The sequence below is a fragment of the Colobus angolensis genome, unplaced genomic scaffold (assembly GCF_000951035.1).
Source record: "Colobus angolensis palliatus isolate OR3802 unplaced genomic scaffold, Cang.pa_1.0 Scaffold10, whole genome shotgun sequence".
Classification (NCBI taxonomy): domain Eukaryota; kingdom Metazoa; phylum Chordata; class Mammalia; order Primates; family Cercopithecidae; genus Colobus; species Colobus angolensis.
In genome coordinates, this window is record NW_012110919.1 from 16,174,333 (window position 1) to 16,200,835 (window position 26,503).

Below are 26,503 nucleotides of genomic sequence, written 5' to 3' on the forward strand. Positions count from 1 at the left end.
AAAAATACAAAAAAACTAGCCGGGCGAGGTGGCGGGCGCCTGTAGTCCCAGCTACTGGGGAGGCTGAAGCAGGAGAATGGCGTTAACCCGGGAGGCGGAGCTTGCAGTGAGCCAAGATCTGGCCACTGCACTCCACCCTGGGCGACAGAGCGAGACTCCGTCCCAAAAAAAAGAAAAAAAGAAAGAAAATAAGCAACAAAATGTCAGTTGTAAGTCCTTACTTATCAATAATAATACTGAATGTAAATTACTCAGTTCTCCAATGAAAAGGCATAGAGTGGCTAAATGGGTAAAGAAATAAGACCCAGGTTTCTGCCTACAAGAAACCCACTTCATCTATAAAGACACACCTAGACTGGAGGTGAAGCAGTAGAAAAATATATTCCATGCAACTAGAAACCAAGAAAAGAGCAAGGAGTAGCATATTTATACTAGATAGAATAGACTACAAATCAAAGACAGTAAAAGAGAAAGAGAGACTACTGTATAACGATAAAGGGGCCAATTCAGCAAGAAGACATAACAATTACATATATAATATATATATTATATATATATCCACCCAACACCAGAGCTTCTAAGTATATAAAGCAAACATTTATAAATCTAAAGAGAGAGAGATAGACTACAATACAATAATAGTAGGGGACTTCAAAACTCAACTCTCAATAATGAACAGATCAGTCAGACAGAAAATCAACAAAGAAACACTGGAGTTAAACCACACATTAGACCAAACAGGCCTAACTGACATTTAGAGAACATTTCACCCAACAGCTACAGAAGATACATTCTTTTCATCAGCACACAGAGCATTCTACCAGAATAGATTATATCTTAAGCCACAAAATATTCTCCACAAATTCAATAGACTAGAATCAATAAGATGAACCTCAGAAACTACACAAACACGTAGAAATTAAACCACATGCTTCTGAGTGACCAATGAGTCAATTAAGAAATTAAGAAGGAAATTTAAGGTTTAAAATTTTCTTGAAACAAATGAAAATGAAAATACAACATGCCAAAATCTATGGAATACAGCAATAGCAGTATTAAGAGGAAAGTTTATAACAATAAATACTGTGTGAAAAAAATTGAGGCCAGGCGTGGTGGGTGGCTCATGCCTGTAATCCCAGCACTTTGGGAGGCCGAGGCAGGCGGATCACGACGTCAGGAGATTGAGACCATCCTGGCTAACACGGTGAAACCCCCTATCTACTAAAATTACAAAAAATTAGCGGGGTGTGGTGGCAAGCGCCTGTAGTCCCAGCTACTTGGGAGGCCGAGGCAGGAGAAAGGCGTGAACCTGGGAGGCGGAGCTTGCAGCAAGCCGAGATCACGCCCCTGCACACCAGCCTGGGCAACAGAGCAAGACTCCGTCTCAAAAAAGAAAAAAAAAAACAGACTTCAAATAAACAACTTAACAACGCACCCCAAGGACTAGAAAAGCAAGAACAATCCAAACCCCAAATTAGTAGAAGAAAAGAAATAATAAAGATCAGAGCAGAAATAATGAAATTCAGACTAAAAAATACAGATGGGTTAAACGAAAAGTTATTTTTTGAAAAGATAAACAAAATCAACAAACTTTCAGCTAGACTATGAAAAAAAGAGAGAAGTCCCAAATAAGTAAAATCAGAAATGAAAAAAGATTCATGGCCGGCGCGGTGGCTCAAGCCTGTAATCCCAGCACTTTGGGAGGCCGAAACGGGTGGATCACCAGGTCAGGAGATCGAGACCATCCTGGCCTACACGGTGAAACCCCGTCTCTACTAAAAAATACAATAAAACTAGCCGGGCGAGATGGCGGGCGCCTGTAGTCCCAGCTGCTCGGGAGGCTGAGGCAGGAGAATGGCGTAAACCCGGGAGGCAGAGCTTGCAGTGAGCCGAGATTGCACCACTGCACTCCAGCCTGGGCGACAGAGCGAGACTCCGTCTCAAAAAAAAAAAGAAAAAAGAAAAAAGATTCATAACAACTGAGACCACAAAAATACAAAGAATCATCAAAGACTATTATGAACAACTATACACCAACAAATTGGAAAACGTGCAACAAGGATAAATTCTGGACACATATGACTATTGAACCATGAAGAAATACAAAAACCTCAAGAAACCAGTAACCAAACATAAGCCTCATTTCATACTCTACACAAAAATCCATTCCAGGGAGGGAATGATCTAAACCTAAGAGCAAAACAACAAAGCTTCAACAAAGTAATGCAATAGAGTATCTTAATTACCACAGGGTATGGAAAGATTTCTTAGACAAGAGACATAAAATACAAACTATAAAAAAGTAGAAGGAAAAGAACTATTTCAAAATTAAGAACTTCTGCCACAGAGGACAGAAAAGATGTTAATATATAGCACTAAAAGGCTCATATCCAAAATATAACTCCTACAAATCTATAAGAAAAACAAGTAACAGCTCTCATAAATTTATAAGTAAAACAAATAGAAAAATGGACAAAAAAAGCTTTACCAGTAATATCCAAATGGTCAGTATACATCATTAGTCACCACAGAAATCTCCATTAAAACCACAGTGAGATACCACTCCACATGGGCCAGAATTTCTAAAAATAAAAAGACTACTGATTCCAAGTAGAAATAAGAATATAGAGTATTGAGATCTCTCATACTCTGCTAATTAGACTGTAAATTCGTACAACCAATGTGGAAAATCATATGACATCTACTAAATTTGAGTATCTCCATATCCTAAGACCTGGAAATTCCATCTCTACATACATACCCAAAAGAATTTCATGAATATGTGCATCAAGAGTCTGGAAGCAGCCGGGGGTGGTGGCTCACGCCTGTAATCCCAGCACTTTGGGAAGCTGAGACAGTCGGATCACCTGAGGTTGGGAGTTCAAGACCAGCCTTACCAACATGGAGAAACCCCGTCTCCACTAAAAATACAAAATTAGCCAGGCGTGGTGGTGCATGCCTGTAATCCCAGCTACTCAGGAGGCTGAGGCAGGAAAATCGCTTGAACCTGGGAGGTGGAGGTTGCGGTGAGGCAAGACTGCATCACTGCACTCCAGCCTCGCAACAAGAATGAAATTCTGTCTCCAAAAAAAAAAAAAAAAGAGTCTGGAAGCACCATTGCTCCCAATGTCCATCTGTAGCAGAATAGATACATTGTGGTATAGTATACCCATATAATGGATTACTATCCAGCAATGGAAATAAACTACAGTTTCATGAAATTTATATAACGTTGAGGGAAAAAAAGCCACACATACACACAAAAACACGTTCTATACTTCCATTATATAGTTTATAAAGAGTCAAGTAAAACCAAACTATGTTGTTTAGGGATACACACTTATAAAGACAAGCAAGGAGGTGCTTACCAGAAAATCAGATTAGTTATTACCTTTGGTGATGGGGACACAAAGTGCAGCAATTGGAAGAAGGCACAAGGAGGACTAAAGAAGCAGTACTGGCAAAATTATATTTCTTGAGCTGGTTGATAGTTATACAGTTGTTTATATTATGAAAATTCACTGAGATCTATTTTGTATTTTGTATACTCTAGATGTATTACATTTCAATTAAAAAGTTTAAAAGAACACATTCAAATAAAATATTTAAAAATATTTATATTATGTTTCTACAACGTTTAACACTAAAGTTTAACATTATAAAATCCTTAGGGCTAGCACTGTAAAAGTTCATAAAATCATAAAAGGAACTTTTTCCAATTACATGTGTGCTGTCCTCTCAGTATCAGGAAGTAAGTCAACATTACTCCAGATACATAATGAGCTATGTAAATATTCTGCTAAGCTGTACTCTAACACCTTAGTCCTATAGATGTTACCATTCTATAGTTAAATACTGAGTGTTTCTTCAGAATAATTGGTATCTCAAGAAAAAATCCCAACCAAAACCAGTCTATTTATTGTCGCAGCTGTGATACTACTATAAGAACTTACAACAATTATATTTCAAGTGAATGGAGGTTTGATATCTCTTTGGTATTATTATCTATTTAAAACTTTAATGTACTGCAATACAGTTCCTCTCATATCCTTTCTCCAACTGATGGCGGAAAAATGTTTCTATTTATGTACATTTTCCATTTAGATAAAAATATTACCTCTTGAATAGCATCTTAGAGTTACAAATAACCTGAGGTTCCTTTAGGGAAAAAACGATGAAAGATAAGAGCACATTACAGGGTAATATGTCTAATACTTTCCCTTTCTATGACTGATAAACAAAAACTGACAGAATAAAATGTCACATTTTGGCAATTTATTACTTTAGAAAGATAATTATATAATAGGTATTTGGTAACCACAAGGCATTAAGAACACCTACAAATCTGCTAGACATGGTAGGTCACACCTGTAATCCCAGCACTTTGGGAGGCAGAGGCAGGCGGATCACTTGAGGTCAGGAGTTTGAGACCAGCCTAACCAACATAGTGAAACCCCACCTCTACTAAAAATACAAAATTTAGCGAGCCATGGTGGTGTGAGCCTGTGGTCCCAGCTACTCAGGAGGCTGAGGCAGGAGAATCACTTGAACCTGGGAGGCAGAGGTTGCAGTGAGCCGAGATCATGCCACTGCACTCCAGCTTGGGCGACAAAGCTAGACTCCGCCTTAAAAAACAACAACAAAAAACAAGAATATCTACAAATCAATAAGTAGCACATAAATGTTAAAAATAAAAGATACAAAAACAATTCACAGAAAAAGAATGGCCAATAAACATATGACAATATGCTAAACATTAATAATAAAGAATGTTAATTAAAACATGATAACATTTTCCTGCCATTTGGCAAATATGAAAAAGATCAAGAAAACTCAATGTTGGCTGGGCACAGTGGTGCACACCTGTAATCCCTAGCACTTTGGAAGGCCAAGGTGGGAGGATTGCTTGAGTCCAGGAGTTTGAGACCTGCCTGGGCAACACAGCAAGACCTTGTCCCTAAAAAACTTTTTTTAAATTAGTGAGGTGTAGTGTGCCTGTAGTCCCAGCTACTCAAGAGGCTGAGGTGGGAGGGTCACTTGAGCCCAGGAGATTGAGGGTGTAGTGAGCTGGGCCACACAGTGAGACCCTGTCTCAAAAAAAAAAGAAATAAAATAAATACCCAATGTTGATATGGACATGAAAAAATAAAAGTACTTATATTTTGACAGTAGGAGTATAAATTGGTACAAATTTTTTAGAATGCAACTTAACAGTATCTACAAAATTTTAAATATAGATATTAATACATACCCTAATATCCAATAATGCTGTTTTTAAATCTATCCTATGAAAATATTAGTATATGAATATATATCCTTATATTTATAAGGATAGTTATTACAGCACCAACAAGGAAGAAGGAGTAAGTAAATTTTGGTATATACATTGAATGGAATATCATGCACTCAGTTTAAAATGCAGAAAATGTTTGTGTACCAATTTGGAGAGATGTATTACTAAGCAATGAAGATAAGTTGCAGAAAAATATATATAACATTTTATTTTTATTTTTGAAAAAACTCTCTTATGTATATATGTAAGCACAGAGAAAAGCCTGCAAGTGTATACAACAAACACTTCACAATGGTAATCTCTGGAGAGGAGGAGAGTTTTGATTTGGAGATAAGGAATAGGAGAGACTTCATGTTTTATTTAATACCTTCTAACGTTTGAATTCAATTTAATGAGTATATATTAACTTTTATTTTAAAAGTAAGAAAGTATTTAAATATAACATTTTGGGAAGTTTTTCTTTTAACCAAGCTATTTTGGGGTCTGTAGAGAAGAGTTACTTTATAGTCAGAATAACTATTCTTTCAGAATTTCTAAAGAGGAAAAAGAAAAACTCCCACATAGAAATAGATTCTCTCCCAGAGTCAGCATCTGTTCATTTTACCAGGGATAAATTAAATCTAAAGTAAACGTTTGAGAGTTGTAACCTACAAAAAGCATTTTAAACAGAAATGGAATAACAAAAAAAGACAGTAAAGTTAAAGGAAGATGAAAACCCACCTGTACTATATCCAGTACCATGCCAGCTGAAACTGTTCCAAAACCAGCTAACAAAAAGGGCACAAGTATTTGCAATGCCATGATGCCACTGGATTCCTTTGGTAATTTTGGGGTCACTTCTACAATAGCATCTTCATCACCATCACTAGATATATCTTCATCTTGTAACATGGCAGTGGTTTCTGAAGTCTCCCTTTCATCACAGTAATTATAATTGGCATAGTCATCATACTTTTGGCTGCAGCTTGATGATGCGTGCCCATTATTGGCATGAAAAGACTGCTCTGAGAAACTGTGATACTCCATGTGTTGCTCAGATCTATTACTAAAAGTCTGTACTGCAGTTGATAATCCATCTTGCCAAATGCCGTTTGCTTTTTTGTGCCTGTCTTCTTGGTTTTTCTGGTAAATTACTGGAACCATACTCAAGAGTAAATTTAAAAATTTGTCAGATTGAATTGTGTTTAAACGTAAAGTCCAATCTACAAAACCTCCTCCATTACTTGGACCACCACTTGTTTTATCGGTAATAGATCTTCCTTTACTATTAGTCATATTGTCATCACAAAAGACCCTGTACTCCTCAGATCTCAAGCTTCGTGAACCACAGCAGATGAATCAGAACCACACGAACACTGGTTTAAATTAAGTTGTTGACTTCATTGTGTAGAAAATATTTCCACTAATAAAAGATGTTCAGAAGTTCCACAGAAGAACTGGATCTGGAAAAACAAATAATTTTTAAAAATCAGATAAACAAGATAGTTTCAGCATCAAGATAGATGCTTAAATTCTTACAAAGGTATTAAACACACATATTCTTAAACCAACCCTAAGGTATTGATACTATACTTTGTGGGCTTAAAACATAACTGCTTTGTGCCATACAACTTCTTTGTGTACAGAAATATAATACAGAGCTATTTTTGTGCTCAGTCTTGGTTAAAAGCATTAGTTATCTTTGCATACTTTCTGTGATCAATATCCATGTAAGGTCTTCAACTGCCTCTGAAATCCCACAGTGGACAAATGTTTTAAATAAAGTAATGGCTTTTATTACTATTGCAAGGACTCAGAATCAAATTGCTACACCCTTTGCATATGTCAGTACACACAAAAGTAAAATATATGGCATTATAGTTTAAACATTAAATAATAAACCATATTACTTTATTTACAATATAATATACATTTTATTATTAAGACATGAAAAGACAAGGATGATGTTTACTATAAAAACACTTGGTAGGTATCCTGAATACTATATGAGGCATTTATTTCACATATAAAATGAGGCTGGAGTCATATTTGTACTTCTGAGATATAAAAACTCATTATAATTTATTTAGGAATATAATCCTTCTTTCATTTAGGAATAACAAAACTAAAAAGAAATTACAAATATTCATTTAAACCTCCATTTGCAACCCAGCCAGAAGAAAGCTTATGATGCACTTATTTATGCCCTGCTCTGTCCATTAATGGTTCTCAGTCTGCTCTGGCCCATAATCCCAGGGTAGGCCCCTGACTGGCTGGCCATTCAGTGACTAGAGTCTTTTTGAAGACTTTGAACTAAGAGACACAAACACATAACTGTGGCACATCAAAGAGTGATGGGCACTGAAGCTGCAAGGTCACCCACTACCTGACCAGGGAGACAGCCTGACAATTGCTGCCATAGCTGGCAAGGCTTTCCAAGATATCAGGTGTTTCTCAGAAACACCTAGACCTGTCTTATACTGCCAAGAGCATCCAAGACCAAAAAAATGGCACTGATTTGATAAGGGATGGGTGGCCCCAACACCTAACTGGACTGCGTTCCTGCCAAGCTAGACTGAGAATTGTTGCTGCTACTATTGCTTTTAATGAAAACTACTATATTCCTTAGTATTTGTTTCCAATGTCTTAGAATACCCAGCTCCTCTCTGGATAGGAAGATCAACAGCAAGGAGTGGTAAAGGGAGAAAGAGAAGGGGCTATGTAGGACATAAGTGGGTGCTAGGGCCTGGCTCATCAATTCTATCACTCACTCACTTTCCTTTCCTCTCTCTTGTGATTATGGAGAGGTCTGGGATCTGGGAATTACTTCTGGGGAACATTCTTAAAATATAGATTCCAGGACACCAGACCTACTGACTCAGAATGTCTGTGTTTGAGGCCCATAAATCTTTTTCATTTTTAACTTCTCCATGTGATGATTATGGTGCAGACTTCCTGTGGACTTGAACTGAGACTCCGATAAGTAGATTAAGCACTAGTTCCCATTTTTGCCACTTATAGGCTGCCCAGTATACAGAGAAAGTTGGTGTTTAAAGAAAATCAGATTTGGCCGGGCACAGTGGCTCACACCTGTAATCCCAGCACTTTGGGAGGCCGAGGCGGGCGGATCATGAGGTTAGGAGATTGAGACCATCCTGGTTAACATGGTGAAATCCTGTCTCTACTAAAAATACAAAAAAATTAGCCAGGCGTGGTGGCGGGCACCTGTAGTCCCAGCTACTAGGGAGGCTGAGGCAGGAGAATGGCGTGAACGGGGGAGGCAGAATTTGCAGTGAGCCAAGATGGTGCCACTACACTCCAGTCTGGGAGACAGAGCAAGACTCCATCTCAAAAAAAAAGAAAAAAGAAAATCAGATTAATGAAACCAATGGCCAGAGTGAAGCAGAGATGAAACCCTGTAGTCCCAGAAAGAGAGAAAAGGGCAGAGAGCCTTCCAGGTAATGAAAGGCTGAGCTATACATCTGGAAATTAGGAGATCCCCTGCAGCCTTACATGAGTTAGATTGAGTGGGTGTCTGTTCCTTCAACTCCTTCAACTCTGTTCCTTCTACCTTTTTAAAAAGTAGTGAGTATTTCACTGCCCCAGTAGATCTTTAATCAAATAAAATGCAAAGCAAACCCCAAAGGGATTGAGCTATAAGGCAGTTCTATTCCACAGGAGGACCAGTGATAGGAAACTTCTTCCTCCTGATGCAGAACTTTCAGGATGATCAAAATGGAAATGCAGAGAAATGTAAGTAAACGAGAAAAAGAGATAACAGTGTCACCATTCAGCCATTCTAAAGTTCAGAAAGCTCAAAATCTGTGCTTTGAAAACCTGACCGACTATCAAAACTAGGTAGAAAAATGGAGAGGAGAGAAAGAAAACAAGGGGGAATTTCCCAAGACCAGTCATCTCAGAATTTCCCAAGATCAGTCATCTCTCAGAATATGTGCAAACATGGCTAAGCACGTAGTCAACACTGAGCTGGCCCGTGGGATCCAGATGCACAGACACATCCAGGTCATACTTTTGCTCCTAGTATTCTTACTTTAGTATAAGCTATTCAGAAGTTTAGATGGAGAGATGGATACTCAACCAAGGATACCATACACAGAGACCATCCAAATGTGTACAAAATTAAAAACAGAGTGCCTCCTGGAAAAAGGAAGCCCTGTAAGTGGAGCTCTGGGCTGGATTTTAGCCCACACTCTGTCCCCTCAGCAAGCTCCTTCATGCAGTGCAGAATCTGCACAACCTTACACATCAGACTAGGTAGTTGGGTAAAATATGAAACTGTGCTTAAAGGACATAAAACACATATGGTGGGCAGATATTTTTTGTTGTTTGCTCAGCATCTTTTCCCAATTCCTTTAGCTAATGTTATCTCTATTATCTATGGCAAATCCATTTCCCTATTCCATGAGATTCTAGTAGGTATATCAATCACAGTACCCTACCCTGCAGACCACAATAATGTCAAGTGGTTCAAGGAGAATCTGAGTCCCTTCCTGGAATTTTATATATTTGCTGCTTACTATTTCCTGAGTGCCTACTAGATGCTGGGGCTACAGTAATGAAACAAATAGGCACAGTTACTGCTCTGATGGATTTTACCTTGCAGTTGGGAGGAAAAACAATAATCAGGTAAGCAATTAAATAAAGGAGATAATTTGTGATAAAGGCTATGGAGGAAACAGTTGATTAAACAAACAATAAATGGCTTACAGGGTTATTTCAGAGGGGAAGGCCTTTGTGGGAAGAAAGTTCTCATTTTCCTTTAGAATGACTTAATTCTGAAACTTTCTGTCACTATGTCTTCTTCCTCACAAAGCTCCCTCTACCACCACCACCATCACCACCACTTGGAAGAAAGCCATCTACATCAGAAGAGGATCTACAGAAAGAGGGAATTAGAGCTGAGGTAATGAGAGAGTCCTGACAACATAATTAGAATCTCTATACCATTTAGTTAAAACCCACTCCACTCCTGTTCTTCCCAACTATAGGCCAATAAATCTCCTTCATTGCTTAAGCTACGCTGAGTCATGTTTCTGTCCTAACAGCTGGGTTTTTTTTTTTTCTGTTTTTAAATAACGCAGTTTGAAAGTGCCAGGAATGACTTTGATACAAGTATATGCCACAGACCACATATCACCATCGTGCATTGAGGAAAATGTGGGCTTTTTAAAATTTCATCCCTCTTTTTATCTGGTTAATGAATAATTATCAGTTATTTCAATGCTTGCTTATTGACAAGGTCTATTATCTCCCTAAGGATCCTTAAACTTTCTTCTTTTAACTAAATAAATCACCTGTTATAAACTTTTCTTGCTGAATAACAAATTACAATCAAAATAGCTTTGTGAGTAATCCTAAGCAAAAAGAACAAATCTGGAGGCATCACATTACCTGTCTTCAAACTACACTATAAGGATATAGTAGGCAGGGTGCAGTGGCTCATGCCTGCAATCCCAGCATTTTGGGAGGCCGAGTCAGGAGAACTACTTGAGCCCAGAATTTGGAGACCAGCTTGAGCAACAAGGCAAAACCTTGTCTCTACAAAAAATACAAAAATTAGCTGGGCATGATGGTGTGCACCTGTAGTCCCAGCTACATGGGAGGCTGAGGTGGGAGAAGCAGTGGAACCCTGGAGGTCAAGGCTGCAGTGAGCTGTAATTGCCTCATTGCTCTCCAGCCTGGGTGACACAGTGAGACTTTGTCTCAAAAAGAAGAAGAAAAAAAAAAAGATATAGTACCCAAAACAGCATGATACTGGTATAAAGGTAGATATATAGACCAAAGGAAGAGAATAAAGAACCCAAAATAAAGCCAAATACAACCAACTGATATTCAAGAAGCACACAAAAACATAAATTAGGAAAAGGACATTCTGTTCAACAAACAGTGCTGAGAAAATTAGACAGCCACATGTAGAAGAATGAAACTGGATCCCTCTCTCTCACCATATACAAAAATTAACTCCAAATGGATTAAAGACTTAAATCTAATACCTAAAGCCATAAAAATTCTAGAAGAAAACCTTCTGGACATTCGTGTAGGCAAAGAACTTATGGCCAAGACCCCTAAAAGCAAATGCAATAAAAATAAATAAATAAATGAGACATAATTGAATTCTTTGCAGAGCCAAAGAAACAATCAACAGAGTAAGCACAACCTACAGAATGGGAGAAAACATTTGCAAATTATGCAGCCCACAAAGGACTAATATCCAGGATCTACAAGGAAGTCAAATCAGCAAGAAAAAAACAAATGATCCCATCAGAAAGTAAGTAAATGACATGAACAGACACTTCTCAAAAGAAGACATACAAATGGCCAACAAACGTATTAAAAAAGTGCTCAAAATCACTAATCATCAGGGAAATGCAAATTAAAACCACAATGAAATGCCACCTAACCCCAGCCAAAACTGCCATTATTAAAGTGTCAATAAACAATAGATGTCATCATGGATGTGGTGAAAAGAGAATGTTTACATACTGCTGGTGGGAATGTAAATTTGTACAGCCTCTATGGAAAACAGCATGGAGAGTTCTTAAAGAACTAAAAGTGGATCTACCACCATTCGATTCAGCAATCCCACTACTGGGTATCTACCCAAAGGAAAAGAAGTCATCACATCAAAAAGACACCTGCACACATATGTTTATCTGTTTATTACAGCACAACTCACAACTGCAAAGATACGGAACCAACCTAAGTGCCCATCAATGAATTAGTGGATAAAGAAAATAAATATAAATATAAATACACACACACCATGAAATACTGCTCAGCCATAAAAAAAGAACAAAATAATGTCTTTTGCAGCAACTTGGATGGAGCTAGAGGCCATTATTCTAAGTGACGTAACTCAGGAATGGAAAACCAACTACTGCATGTTCTTAATTTAAGTAGGAGCTGAGCTATGGATATGCAAAGGCATACAGAGTGGTATAATGGACACTGGAGACTCAAAAAGGCGGAGGGTGGGAGGAGGGTAAAGGACAAAAACTACCTGTTGGGTAAAATGCACACTACTTGGGTGATGGGTGCGCTAAAATCCCAGACTTCACCACTATACAATTCATCCATGTAGCCCAAAACTACTTGTACTCGTAAAGCTACTAAAAAAAAAAAAAGTGTTTAAGTTTTATGGTCTATTTAAAATGGGCATTGTGCTTATATACCACAAAATTAAAATCATTTGTTCTGTATTTGTTATCCATCAATCCATCAATGAATGGAAAAAAAAAAGTAAACTAAAAAAAAATAAAATTGGGTGGTTTCCACTGGCTTTAATATGCTTAAAGAGTGCCATTGAGATATTTATCTCTAGCTACTTTAATAAGTTATACTAATCTAACAGTAGCATACTTGGGAAGAACCAGTGTCTTTAGAACTCCTAGTATTCTTACTTCAGTAAAGCTATTCAGAAACTTACATGGCTTAGGTTTAAATTCTGGACTCTCTTTGTAAACTATAAAGCAACAAATGCTTAGAAGAAAAGATCCACTACTTTATTCCTTAACAGCCAATATTTTTACAAGAGAGATGTTTAGAGAAAAAAAAAAGAGCATCTACAACAGGTACAGAAAGTAAAGCGCTTAAAATCGTGGCTTGGGATTCTATCTGCACTCCCATGTTCATTTCGGTATTGTTCACAATATCCAAGATATGGAAGCAATCTAGGTGTTCATCAACAGATGAATCGATAAATACAATGTGGTTTATAAACTACAATGAAATACTATTCAGCTTTAAAAAGTAAGAAAATTCTGTAATTCTTGACAACATGGGTGGAACCAGAGGACATTATGCTAATTGAAATAAGCTAGGCACAGAAAGAAAAATATTGTACTTACGTGGAATCTGAAAAAGTTGATATCTTAAAAACAGAGAGTAGACAGGTGGTTACAATGGGTGGTGGGGAGGAGGAGGAATGGGGAAAGGAAAGTTGTTGATCAAAGGGTATAAAGTTTTAGTTACTGGGAGAGACAGTTTTTGTTTTTTTGTTTGTTTTGAGACGGAGTTTCGTTCTTGTTGCCCAAGCTGGAGTGCAATGGTGCAATCTTGGCCCACTGCAACCTCCACCTCCCAGGTTCAAGCAATTCTCCTGCCTCAGCTTCCTGAGTAGCTGGGATTACATGGGCACGCCACTATGCCCGGCTAATCTTTTGTATTTTTAGTAGAAATGGGGTTTCACCATGTTAGCCGGGATGGTCTCAAACTCCTGACATCAGGTGATCCGCCCTCCTCAGCCTCCCAAAGAGCTGGGATTACAGGCATGAGTCACAGCGCCTGGCCTGGAAGAGTAAGTTTTGGTGATCTATTGCACTGTATGTTGACCACAGTTAATAATGTATTCTATGTTTCAAAATGCCAAAAAAAAAAATAGATTTTCAATATTCTCACCACACACACAAAAAAATGATGTCAGTGAGGTGATGTATATGTTAGTTATCTTGATTGAATATTTTCTATAATGTATACATAGATCAAAATATCACATTACATATCATATATAGTTATTACTTATTAAAAATAAATAAAATTTAAGAATTATCTAAATTGCTCATGTACTGTCAATAAAAACATCAAGCATGATTCAAAAATCTTAGATTCAATTGGATGTAACAAATGTTATTTACTGGTTTTGTTCCAAAGACTCTTTAGGTGCTACGGGCAGACAACACAAAGGCCACTCTGACCACAGTCATATACTGCATAACAACATTTTGGTCAAGGATGGACCACATATATGATGGTGGTCCCATAAAATTATAATGGAACTCAAAAATTCCTATTGCCAGCCTGGGCGCAGTAGCTCATGCCTGTAATTCCAGCACTTTAGGAGGCCGTGCTAGGTGGATCACTTGAGGCCAGGAGTTTGAGACCAGACTGGCCAACATGGCGAAACCCTGTCTCTAGTCAAAATACAAAAATTAGCTGGGCATGAAGGCACATGCCTGTAATCCCAGCAACTCGGGAGTCTGAACCATGAGAATTGGTTGAAACTAGGAGGCAGAGGTAGCAGTGAGCCAAGATCGTACCACTGCACTCCAGCATAGGCAACAGAGCGAGATTCTGTCTCAAAAAAAAAAAAAAATTCCTGTTGCCTAGTGACATTGCAGTTGTCAAAATGTCATAGCATGAGGCATTAGCCACATGTTTGTGGTGATGCTGGTATAAACAAACCTACTGTGCTGCCAGTCATATAAAAGTATAATGCAGACAGTTATGTATATATAGTACATGATCTTTGCCAATGATAATAAATAACGATTCTGCTACTGGTTTATGTATTTACTATACTATACCTTTTATACTATTTTAGCATGTATACCTGCTCCTTTGTGTGCTACTGGCCCAGAAAACCTTGCAGTGGGGCAAGATGTGAAGGTGGAAGACAGTGATAGTGATGATCTTGACACTATGGAGGCCTATGCTAAGGTGTGTGTGTATTAGTCCATTTTCATGCCACTGATAAAGACATATCCAAGACTGGGCAATCTATAAAAGAAAGAGGTTTAGTTGGACTCACGTGGCTAGGAGGCCTTACAATCATGGCAGAAGGCAAGGAGGGGGTAGTCACATCTTACATGGATGGTGGCAGGCAAAGAGAGAGCTTGTACAGGGCAATTCCCATTTTTTAAAACCATCAGATCTCGTGAGACTCATTCACTCTCATGAGAACGGCGCAGGAAAGACCCGCCCCCATAATTCAGTCGCCTTCCACTGGGTCCCTCCCACAACACGTATGAATTATGGGAGCCACAAGATGAGATGTGGCTGGGGACACAGAGCCAAACTGTATCAGTGTGTGTCTTAGATTTTAATTTAAAAGTTTTAAAAAGTAAAAGAAAAAAACAAAAATTGAAAAAAGTATATAGAATAAGGAAACAGAAGGAAAATATTTTGTGCAGCTGTACAATGTGTGTGTTTTAAGCTAAGTATTATTACAAAAGAGTCAATATTTTTAATATTTAAGGTTTATAAAGTAGAAATGTTACAGGCTGGGTGCAGCGGCTCATGCTTGTAATCCCAACACTTTGGGAGGCCAGGGCAGGAGTTTTCCTTGAGCCCAGGAGTTCAAGATCAGAGTGAGCTACAATTGTGCACTGCACCCCAGTGGATGACAGAGCAAGACCCTGCCTCTAAACAATTATTTAAATTAAAATTGAAACAATGAAAAATTAAAAGTTACAGTAAGCTAGAGTTAGTTTAATATTAACAAAGAAAAATATTTTTGTATATTTTATGTAGCCTAAGTGTGTTTATAAAGTCTACAGTGGTGCACAGTAATGTCCTGGCCCTTCACATTCACTCACCCCTCACTTACTGACTCACCCAGAGCAAATTCTAGTACTGAAAACTCCATTCATGGTAAGTGCCCTATACAGGTGTATCATTTATTTTTTTATACTGTGTTTTTACTATACGTTTTCTATTTTTAGATACACAAATACTATTGTGTAACAACAGGTTTGTACAGCACGTTACTGTACAGTAGCCTAGGAGCAATAGGCCATACCATACAGCCTTGGTGTGCAGTAGGCTCTACCATCTAGGTTTGTGTTAGCATACTCTATGATCACACAGCGATGAAATGCATCTAACAACACATTTCTCAGAATTTATTCCCATCGTTAAGCCCTTCATGAAGTGATGCTTGACTGTATTTAGTGCCTTAGATTCTTGGTATCAAAGTGTGGTCTCGCGTCCAATGGCATGGCATCAACTGGGAGACTAAGAAATGCAGGACCTCAGTCAGCTCTCATCCTAACTCAACCTCCTGAATAGAAATCTGCACTTTAAATGGTATCCCAAAGGATTTGTGTTACTTTGAGAAGCACCTCCTGATACATTCAAAAAGGAATCTGATTTATACCTAACATACCAGACATTTGATATTATCAGGCTTTCAAGCGTGAACAAGGATGTAAGCAGTGGTAATGCATACAGCCCTACTTGTGCAAGTATAAACTGCCAAAACCACTTTGGAAAACAATTTGGCATTATCTACCGAAACTGAGAGGCATGTACCCCACAATCCAGCATTTCCATCCTTAAATCCCTGCCCTGAGGAAATTCACACTGTACACCGGAAGACACATGAAAGAATGTTCTTGGTAGCATTATTCATACTAGAAAAAAAAGGAATTAATCTATGAGAAAGGATAAATTGTGGCATATCAATACAACGGAATGTAAAAATAACGTTATGATAAACACACATTTCAAGAGAGTGCTTACATTTGGTGAAGTGATACAAAAGCACCCAGGAGGTTCTAAAGGTATTGGTTATATTTTTTAAGTTTGGTGGTGGGTATCTAGTGCTTATTATTGTTTTTCAAATTGTGCATATACAAGACTGCTTCAATGTGATTGATACTGTGATGGATGTTATTATTGCTCCCCACTACTGCTCCCCTCCTACAGGAGGATTCTTGTCCCTACCTGTTGCCATGTTATTTGCAGGGACTATAGGAAAATTATACTTCCTCATCTGCAACAGCATCAGGTTTGGCCATGGGACTCCCTTTAGCCAACAGAATAAGAGCAGCAGCAACACCTACAAACAGAAACAATTCAGCTATGTCTCTTTGCTCCCTCTGTCATGAGAATGGTATGTCCTAGGCAGTTGCTGCTTCTTCAGACTGGGTCCCAAGACAAAGACACATGGAGAGATACAGCGACCACAGCCACCCCACATCAATCCACAGGCTACACATAACAGGAGAAAGAAATAAAGCTTTGTCCTGGAAAGTTTGGAGTTTGGAATTGTTTATTACCACAGCATAATCTAACAAAAGCTAACTTAAAAAGTGTATGTATTAAAAAGTAATCTGACCCATAGATTCCTACCCATTTTAGTTTAGAAGAGTCTCTCTGACATACTGAACACTTAAAGGTTCCCGTCTATGGTCAAGGAGTTTTAAAACACTGGCTTCCAAACATTTGAATCTCAAAAACGTAAATTTCCTCCGAAATTTTACAAAGTCACAAAACAATCTTTTCCTAAAAAATAAGTATACATTTTAACACCAAAATATAGAAAGGACAAAATCTCAGACTAAAGGGCAGTCCTTTTCACCGAACACATTTAGATTTATGGAAAAGTTCATCTCATGTTTCCTGCGAGAGCTCTGTCATAGTTTACCACTGGTTTATAGAGTCATGTCAGGGAATCATTGACTTAAAAGAAAATAAGATCAGACGCTCCTTATGAATTCAACTTTACTTACAAAAATAAAAAAGGTTCTTGCTCTGTCACTCAGGCTAGAGTGCAGTGGTACAACCATAGCTCACTGAAGCCTCAAACTCCTGGGCTCAAGTGATCCTTGCACCTCGGCCTCCCAAGCAGCTAGGACTATAGGTGCAGGACACCATACCCAGCTAATTTTTAAATATCTTGTAGAGACAGGGTCTTGCTATGTTGCCCAGGCTGGTCTCAAACTCCTGGCCTCAAGTGATCACTTCCTCCTGCCTATGCCTCCCAAAGTGCTGATATTACAGGCATGAGCCACCGTGACCAGCCATAAAATTGCTTTTTTAAAAAAGTAAAGAAAATGAAGTATATTGTATGTGTGTGGATTTACCAAACCAGAATCTTGGAGAAACTCTGCCTATTGCACTGAAAGAGGCATTCTATTCCATTGCAAAAGTTAAATAACAATGCTTAGGAAATCCAGCAGAGCTGAGAGTCAGGAGACACAGGTCATTCCTAATCACTAAGGAAGGTATTAAATTGGAGTTTAACATTTTGTTTTCCTCCCACAGCAATAAAAGAAAAAGTTTTAATGCAATCTATTATCAGTAATTATTTCATTTAGTTGAAAATCTCAACTTGTTAAGCAGGTATGTATATTTATATAAACATCCACGGTACTATCACACACACACACACACATACAGACACACCCAGAAATTGACTCTTTATGGTTATTATATATTCTTACTTTTGCCACTCTGCAAGTGTTCTTTTCATTTTTTCTTTATATCTCCTCTCTATGCTTCTGTTTGCTATTTTTTTTAAAGGCTCACCTCTAAAATGGAATGAAAGTATCTGACAGTATCTCCCTTTTTTTTTTTTTGTGCTAAAATACATAAAGTTAGCTCCTGGCCGGGCATAGTAGTTCGTTCATGCCTGTAATCCCAGCACTTTGGAGGGCCAAGGCAGGTGGATCACCTGAGGTCAGGAGTTCGAGACTAGCCTGGCCAATAGGGTGAAACCCCATCTCTACTAAAAATACAAAAAATTAGCTGGGCGTGGTGGCAGACATCTGTAGTCCCAGCTACTTGGGAGGCTGAGGCAGGTGAATTGCTTGAACCCGGGAAGCAGAGGTTGCAGTGAGCCGAGATCATGCCACTGCACTCCAGCCTGGACAACAGAGCAAGACTCCATCTAAAAAAAAGTAAAAATTAAAACAATTTAAAAATAAGAAAAGTTAGCTCCTAAGAAAAATCTTGACTTTTTTGCTTGACTTAGAAACTTTCCACTGAAACTGAATTCAAGAACTCATATAGGTTTCATTTAGGAAACAGACAGTGATGTCAAACTTTCTTTCTTTTTTTTTTTTTTTTTTTTTTTTTGAGACGGAGTCTCGCTCTGTCGCCCAGGCTGGAGTGCAGTGGTCGGATCTCAGCTCACTGCAAGCTCCGCCTCCCGGGTTTACGCCATTCTCCTGCCTCAGCCTCCTGAGTGGCTGGGACTACAGGCGCCAGCCACCTCGCCCGGATAGTTTTTTGTATTTTTTAGTAGAGACGGTGTTTCACCATGTTAGCCAGGATGGTCTCGATCTCCTGACCTCGTGATCCGCCCGTCTCGGCCTCCCAAAGTGCTGGGATTACAGGCTTGAGCCACCGCGCCCGGCCGTCAAACTTTCTTAACAAGTTGGGGAACATGGAAGAGAGGTGAAAGGACAATTAACTGTCATGTCAGTAACACTGAATTGCTGTAAAATGGATGGTCCTGAATTATCTGCACAAACACGAGAGCTTGAGACATCACAGACACAATTTAGCTACTGATACCCAAAGCTAGATGATTCCATAAAACAATCGCTCATTTCTAGGGTTGCCCACTGATAGAAAAGAATAATGTCATAACATTTATCAATCCTAAAGTTTCTACATGCCTAAACATTTGTAAAGGATTTGTTTAAGCCTACAGAAGAAATAACAGATACATTGAATAAATTCTCTATATAATAAATCCTCAATACATCTAAAATAATTTTTGAAATAAAACCAGACCCAGAGCCACTGATTTTGTTCTCAGAATCACAACCCTCAACTCCAGCGTCCCAAAAAAAAATTAATACAAAATTTTAAAGGAATTTTTATTTGGAAGAAGGATACATCAGAAGCAAGCCAATGAATCAACTCAAACACAATCCAGTTAAAACAACTCTTAACTGAGAAAATATTGACAGAATAAATATGCTATGTGTCCAAAGACCTAAGTGCATTGCATAAACAGAGTACAGTTCATTCTATCAGTTAGATTATATCTAGCTCCTATCAAACCAGGTGACTGAAAAGTGAAAAATATCAAATAGTTAATGCATGTGGGGCTTAAAACCTAGATGATGGGTTGACAGGTGCAGCAAATCACCATGGCACACGTAAACCTATGAAACAAAACTGCATGTTCTGCACATGTCTCCCAGAACTTAAAGTAAAATTAAATTTTAAAGAGTGAAAAATAATTCAATCATTTAACTTGGAATCCTGATTACACTGAGAGTGATGAATAAACAGTTTTTATAATACAGTAACAAACAATTAACAAAAGTATTAGCACTGCTGTATGAGACAAGTCAACCAGTAGATGGATGGCAAACAAGGTGAATTAGAGAACTCTATTTTGAAGTTGAGAAAGTGCTTTTAAACAACAAAAAAAGAGGTATATTTATTTCCCCTACTCTATCTTAAACATTTCTTACATGTATCTTATTTTTTAAAAACTACCAAACACTTAATGACTCTCTCTTACAACTGACATGTGGCCTGTAATCCTAGAACTTTGGGAGGCCGATGCAGGTGGATCGCTTGAGCCAGGGAGTTTGAGACCAGCCTGAGCAACATGGCAGAAACCTAACTCTAAAAAAATACAAAAATTAGCCAGGCATGGTGGCGCATGCCTGTATTCTTAGCTGCTCCGGAGACTGAGGTGGGAGGATCACCTGAGCCTGAGAAGTCAAAGCTGTAGTAAGCCATGATCGTTTCACTGCACTCCAGCCTGGGCTACAGAGTGAGACCTTGTCTCCAAAAAAAAAAAAAGGGCTACAGAGTGAGATCTTGTCTCAAAAAGGACACAATTCATAAATTTCCTGCAAATGATTTCAGAGAACTTTACCTCCTCATCACTCAGCACCTCCTCCCCTATATAGTCACAGGAACGTTTATTTAGAAATTACAGCTATAGAAGGCCTTGCTACTTAAAAATAGTATTTTTGCTTTTCTTCAATAAAAATTGAGCCAGCTTTTTTTACTTTAGCAGTGAGGAAACTTACAGCTACATCTGAAACTCAAATTTTATACTTGATTTACTCATCTAATGTTATACTCCTAGTTTTATTTTCTCTGGTACTCTGTAAGTTGTATTATTTATGTTTTATTCTTATGTACTCTATCTTGTTACACAGAGTAAGCTTATACAAAATACCTACAAGAAATAGTGAGTTCCCTGGCACTTATAAATCTGAAATAGCTAAATTTAGAAACTAAATAACTGCAGTTCATTAGCATTTCAAATGAGTAGAAATTGTTATTCAGGATTCATATAAAAGTATACTTCCATACTTTATCCTTAACACATTTTTATACTCTCACAGTTCAATTTTTAAAATGCAAAACCCACTCTGGGACCAAATTAAAATACACACTTGACTCTGTGTAATTAAACTGAAAGTTAAAAGCTTCCAGAATTTTAAGGTGCAGAAAAGATGCCAATGGGTTAAAGTTTAAAGGGAAAAAAAAGCAAAAACCTTCTTTTTAAGAGGAGAGAAAGGAAGAAAGGGAGCCAACGTATCAATGTTTAGAAGAAAAAATTATCTTTTTAAGAAAAGTAAATTATGTTAATCAATCTAGAATCGTCACTGAGAAAGTTAAAGAAATTCGAAATTGAATACAACGTAGAGCAGAGGAGCTTCAAAACACTGGACCCTGGGGCCTCCTCAGCCAATGGATGCCCTGGATTCTCCCCTTCTTAGGACCTCTAGCAGCTATAATATTGTTATTCCTCTTTGGACCCTGTTATCTTTAACCTCCTTGTTAAGTTTGTCTCTTCCAGAATCTAAGCTGTAAAGCTACAAATTGTTCTTCAAATGGCGCTCCGGATGCAGTTCATGACTAAGATCTACCCAGGACCCCTGGACCAGCCTGCTAGCCCATGCTCCGATGTTAATGACATTGAAGGCACCCTTCCCAAGGAAATCTCAACAGCACAACCCCTATTCCACCCCAATTCAGCAGGAAGCAGCTAGAGTGGTTGTCGGCCAACCTCCCCAACAGCACTTGGGTTTTCCAAGTTGAGAGGGGGAACTGAGAGACAGGACCAGCTGGATTTCCTAGGCCAACTAAGAATCCCTAAGCCTAGCTGAGAAGGTGACTGCATCCACCTTTAAACACTAAACACGGGGCTTGCAACTTAGCTCACACCCAAACAATCAGGTAGTAAAGAGAGCTCACTAAAATGCGAATTAGGCAAAAACAGGAGGAAAAGAAACAGCCAATCATCTATCACCTGAGAGCACAGTGGGAGGGACAATGATCGGGATATAAACCCAGGCAGTCGAGCCAGCAACAGCTACCCTCTTTGGGTCCCCTCCCTTTGTATGGGAGCTCTGTTTTCACTCTATTAAATTTTGTAACTGCAGGAAAAAAAAAAAAAAAGAAAACAATTACTTTCCATCTGTAAGGTTATCATTTTTATTCTACAATCTTAGACCAAGAATATCTCATAATTTTCACGGCTATCACATCTTAAATACTTACTTGGAGAACTCATCCACTAAGCCCTTCTCTTTCCCCTATCCCCAGAGAGAAGTAGCACTCTACCATGAACTGGTGGCACTGAAGCACATTACCTCCTATTAGATGATAAAGTGGGCAGCCTCCACACCGAGGTCTTCCTCAGGTGGTGGCCTAACATCACCTTCCCTCTCTGGGACATCTTCATAATGGCACTATCCAGGGGATGAGGTAATCTTCTACCTTCCCCAAACTGCACTTTCCGTAAATCAGTTCAAGTGCACCAACTCATCACAAGAGACTAAATTGAGATTACATAAATCACAGGTACACAGTATCATGTTACTCAATTATCTGGGCATCGAGTTGAAACAATGACCTAACTCTGAGTTCTTTACTCCTGTAATCAAGTTTCTCTTCTACCCTTTGGTCAGGGCTGAGCACTATTTTATTCAAATGGCAGTTTGTGGGTTTGTTTGTTTTTTTTCAAAAGAACTCTTTTCTGGAGGGTTCTAAGCCCAACTTGAAATTTAGGCTAAAACTGTTCTCAAAACCACCCCAAAGGCCAATTTAGCTGTCATATAGTGATCTTTGCTCATAAAAATTCCCAACTACCCTTCTTTCCTGGATTATTTAAAAGAGTGTTTCTAATATCCACTGGCATAGAGTTCTCTCCTATTGTTTTAATTTTTTTCATAAAAGTAATATGTATTCAACGTAAAAAGAAAAAGAAAAAAAGAGGTCAGGTATGGTGGCTCATGCCTATAATCCTAGCACTCTGGGAAGCCAAAGTGGGCAGATCACCTGAGGTCAGGAGTTTGAGACCAGCCTGGCCAACACAGTGAAACCCTGTCTCTACTAAAAATACAAAAAATTAGCCGGGTGTGGATTGAGACCATTCTGGCCAACACAGTGAAACCCTGTCTCTACTAAAAATACAAATATTTGCCAGGTGTGATGTCGCACACCTGTAATCCCAGCTACTCCACAGGCTGAGGCAGGAGAATCGTTTGAACCCAGGAGGTGAGGCTGCAGTGAGCTGAGATCACACCACTGCACTCCAGCCCAGGCAACAGAGCAAGACTCCGTCTCAAAAATAATAATAAATAAAAATAAAAAATAATGAAAAGAAAAGAAGGCTGGGAACGGTAGCTCATATCTGTATTCCCAGCACTTTGGGAGGCCAAGGCATGGGGATCACAAGATCAGGAGATTGAGACCATGCTGGCTAACACAGTGAAACTGTGTCTCTACTAAAAACACAAAAAATTAGCCGGGTGTGGCGGCGGGCATCTGTAGTTCCAGCTACTTAGGAAACTGAGGCAGGAGAATGGCATGAACGTGGGAGGTGGAGCTTGTAGTGAGCCAAGATCGCACCACTATACTCCAGCATGGGCAACAGAGTAAGACTCCATCTCAAAAAAAAAAAAAAAGAAAGAAAGAAAAGAAAGGAAAAGAAAAAGAAACAACAAACGATAAATAAAAAATTGTTTATCCTGAAAATCCACCATCCAGAGATAGTCATTGATGACATATTGGTATATACAAATTTATATTTTTTCCAAATATATGTTTAAAACAAAATAGGCTCACATTGGACATACTGCTTTCCATCCTGCTTTTTCCATTTCATAACATATCCAAAAAATTTTCTCCATCAATATTCTACAGTTATCTTTAAATAAAAGGTGACAGCCTTCATTTAATTAATACATCCTAAATACTTTCAGACAATTCAGAATTCTGCTGTACTCCATTTTTTCATAGCCATAATTCACTTATATCTTATATTGGTTACATACTTGTGAATAAATAACTACAAAAGAACCATCAACCTCCAAGGTGAAGCAAGGTGATACACCAAGTCCATGGTGTATTTTCCCTTCAATCCATCACATATAATTCAAAACGAAAATAACGCCAAACAAAACAAGTATAAGAGTTACAAAAAGGTGCAGGGTGCAGTGGCTCACGCCTGTAATCCCTGCACTTTGGGAGGCCGAGGCGGGTGGATCACGTGGTCAGGAGATCGAGCCCATCCTGGCTAACATGGTGAAACCCCGCGTCTACTAAAAATACAAAAATTAGCCGGGCGTAGTGGCGGGCGCCTGTAGTCCCAGCTACTCAGGAGGCTGAGGCAGGAGAATGGCGTGAACCCAGGCGGAGCTTGCAGTGAGCTGATATGGTGCCACTGCACTCCAGCCTGGGCACAGAGTGAGAAAAAAAAAGAGTCACAAAAAGGTATGATTTTTCCCCATGAATTCTACTTCATTGTTTTTAAAAAACGATAAAACATTAAATTTTTTAAAATCTTTTTTGGCAACCCTTTCTAGTGCTCCAACATGCTTCGATTGCATATTAAGCATTGTTCCCAGGGATTGAGAAAGGAATAGATCTTTTAGTCTAAGAAGTAGCATAGGAGTTTTAAATTCAGGTTATAAAATCCATAAACAATCAAAATCCCATAACTGAGTTTACAAATTTCAATCAGGCACTTTCTGTTTTTGTTTTTGTTTTTTTTTTTGAGACAGAGTCTTGGTCTGTGGCCCAGGCTGGGGTGCAGTGGCACAATCTCGGCTCACTGCAACCTCTGCCTCCTGGGTTCACGCCATTCTCCTGCCTCAGCCTCCCGAGTAGCTGGGACTATAGGCGCTCGCCACTACCCCTGCCTAATTTTTTGTATTCTTTAGTAGAGACGGGGTTTCGCTGTGTTAGCCAGGATGGTCTCGATCTCCTGACCTCGTGATCTGCCCGCCTCGGCCTCCCAAAGTGCTGGGATTACAGACGTGAGCCACCGTGCCCGGCCTCAATCAGGCACTTTCTTTTTCTTTCTTTCTTTCTTTCTTTTTTTTGTAGAGATATGGTCTCACGCTGTTGCCCGGGAGGAACAGGATGGAGTGCAGTGGTGTGATTCTGGCTCACTCTTTCCTTGAACTCCTGGGGTCAAGCAATCTTCCCACCTTAGCCTCCCTAGTAGCTGGAACTAAGTTTTAAAAAATTTTTGTGGAGACAGTCTCACTACATTGCTCAGGCTGGTCTTGAACTCCTGGCCACAAGCTGTCTTCCCACCTTGGGCTCCCAAAGTGTTGGGTTTACAGGTATGGGCCACCACACCTGGCCCAGGCACATTTTTAAAAAGAGATTACTAACTACTTATTTAAAGGTATTATTCATGTGGAATCTTTATGGCAAGTACTTTATGCTATGTTTGAAATTGTACAAAGTTTACTGAGATGTTTGCAATGCTTTCATTTGATGAAATATGACTTGTATTGAGTGATTTTTATGGGGGAATTTCAAGTGACTTATTTGTCAAATCTTTACACTTCAATTAAGAGAGACAATCTGCTTCCAAAAATTAACTCTCAAGAAGTGTCAACACAATAATGATAATAAGAGCAGTTAAGAGCTAGGGCTTCAGAGTCAAACTGGCTTACATCCTGACTTTCACAAACGGTAGCACCTATGCCTCTGTACCTCAGTTTTCTCCTGTAAATACATCTCCTTCACTGGTTTATTGTGAGGATTAAATGACTTAATACATATCAAGTGCTTAGAACAGACTTCAATAAGTGTTAGCTAATATTATTATTATTCATCACTATTATTACACATTTTCATAAAAGGCTCAAAATCTAACTTCCCACCTCTTTCTCTTCTTACTAATGAAACATACTATGTCATACAATCACAAAAATGTTGTACATTACTGTATTGAATTGCCGGCTTTTAATTTATTTTAATTTATTTTTATCTTTTTTTTTTTTTTTTGAGACACCGTTTCACTCTGTCGCTGAGGCTGAAGTGCAGCGGTGCAATCTTGGTTCACTGCAACCTCCACCTCCTGGGTTCAAGAAATTCTTCTGCCTCAGCCTCCTGAGTAGCTGGGACCACAGGTGCGCACCACCATGCTTGGCTAATTTTTATATTTTTAGTAGAGACGAAGTTTTACCATGTTGGCCAGGCTAGTCTGGAACTCCTGACCTCAGGTCCACCTGCCTCAGTCTCCCAAAGTGCTGGGATTCCAGGTGTGAGCCACCATGCCTGGCCACTGGCTTTTAATTTTAAGATAAACTGTTTTGTTCTAATTTTCTATTAAAAAAATCAACTGGATTTTAGTATTCATATTTTATATAACATTCTATTTTTCATTAAATTAAACTTACCAGTATATTTTTAAATTACATACATATTTTACATATATATATGTGTGTGAACTGACGAATATAAATATATACTAAACAGTAC

The 26,503-nt window shown here is 38.6% G+C and overlaps 1 protein-coding gene across 1 annotated transcript in view; it reads right to left on the reverse strand.

The window, feature by feature from the left end:
* The window catches only part of SLC41A2 (solute carrier family 41 (magnesium transporter), member 2), a 156,479-nt gene that overhangs the window by 119,195 nt on the left and 10,781 nt on the right, over positions 1–26,503 (reverse strand). Inside the window, exons 2-3 of the mRNA XM_011935311.1 lie at positions 10,001–10,169; positions 6,014–6,735 (exon numbers count right to left, since the gene is read on the reverse strand). Coding sequence (XP_011790701.1) covers positions 6,014–6,568 — 555 coding nt within the window. The 5' untranslated portion in view covers positions 6,569–6,735; positions 10,001–10,169. The remainder of the gene's footprint in view (positions 1–6,013; positions 6,736–10,000; positions 10,170–26,503) is intronic.